General features: G+C 31.9%; 1 protein-coding gene across 1 annotated transcript in view; it reads left to right on the forward strand.

Moving 5' to 3' along the window:
* Window positions 1-501: 501 nt before the first annotated feature.
* LOTGIDRAFT_176748 (hypothetical protein) overlaps window positions 502-1,315 on the forward strand; it is a gene marked incomplete at both ends in the record, with an annotated part of 1,121 nt that continues 307 nt past the window's right edge. The window contains 2 exons of the mRNA XM_009057900.1: window positions 502-531; window positions 817-990. Of these exons, the coding sequence (XP_009056148.1) occupies window positions 502-531; window positions 817-990 (204 nt within the window). The remainder of the gene's footprint in view (window positions 532-816; window positions 991-1,315) is intronic.

Below are 1,315 nucleotides of genomic sequence, written 5' to 3' on the forward strand. Positions count from 1 at the left end.
TTAGTCAAGTTAGAATTTGACGATCTTTCGATGAACGGTTTTTGAGTTATTACCCTCGACTTAAGAAAAACGCGTCAAAATTTGTTTGTGAACACAATAGAGACTACAGTTTTCAATTGATTTTAATGAAATTTGGTGTGATCATTTATATTGATGAGATCTTGGACAAGTTTTGATTTGATATTTCAATGAACGGTCTTTGAGTTATTGCCCTTGACTTAAGAAATTGTGTCAAAATTTGTTTGTGAACACATTAGAGACTACAGTTTTCAATTTATTTTAATGAAACATTTTAATGATCATGTATTTTGATGAGATAATTTGATGTATTTGGGTTATTGATATTGATTTTTAAAAATTTGGTGGAATTTCTCAGCATAAATAATTGGCAGTAAATATATATATCATTGAATTCAAACTATTAAAATTTCTTTAATATGAGAAAATTCATACTTTAGTCACTAAAGACTGTTTTATCATTTCTGACAGCTGTATGTTACCATGCCTGTCAAGCTATCTTTAACATATTATGTAAGACCCATCTCAAGAAATTAATTAACAGGGCCAATAAGGTCCTTTATTTAATTATCATATATAACTGAACTTCTTATCTTAATTGAACTTCTTACTTAAATTCCAACTGATGGTTGATAATCATAAGTACAGTATATTCCTGTGGACAGTGTTTATTAACTTCCTCAAATCATTCTTTTTATTGTTAGTTTGCTGTTATTTCTTCTTTTTGTCTTAGGTGTAAAGAGTAAAAGGTTTTGTCAATATGCAATGGAAATTCGTTTAATTGAACTTTTTTTACAGGCATCTAGGAGGATTTTCAGCTTTGATGCTGATTTTCAGCTGGTGAGAAGGAGATCTGCAGGGCTTGAGTGGAATAAACCAAAACATAATGGACATTTCTTCTTAGATCAGAAGTCTGTTGATGCCCATCTTGAAAAATACACACAAGATACCAGTACTGGCAACGAGAGACCAGTAAGTTGTGTTAAAATCTCAGGAGGATATGACAAAACACTATCATTTAGCACACTCTTAACCAATTGAGTTGAACATTGTGACTTGGCCATGAAAGATGGACATTTTGCCCAGAAACTGGACAAGAGCTAACAGCTCTTTCTGAAGGCTGATTTTGATTGGTAAAAAAAGCGAAAAATTTATTCACTCGACACAACCAAACATTCAATATGGCGATCTTCCTGTAAAATACAAGGTAAACCTAGGCTGCTAGTCCTGATGTTGATACGAGTGCAGGAATACTATCTGTTGAGCATACCAATCAGTATAGGTTCAAAAATTTTAA

The sequence above is a fragment of the Lottia gigantea genome (genome assembly GCF_000327385.1).
Source record: "Lottia gigantea unplaced genomic scaffold LOTGIsca_3176, whole genome shotgun sequence".
NCBI lineage: Eukaryota > Metazoa > Mollusca > Gastropoda > Lottiidae > Lottia > Lottia gigantea.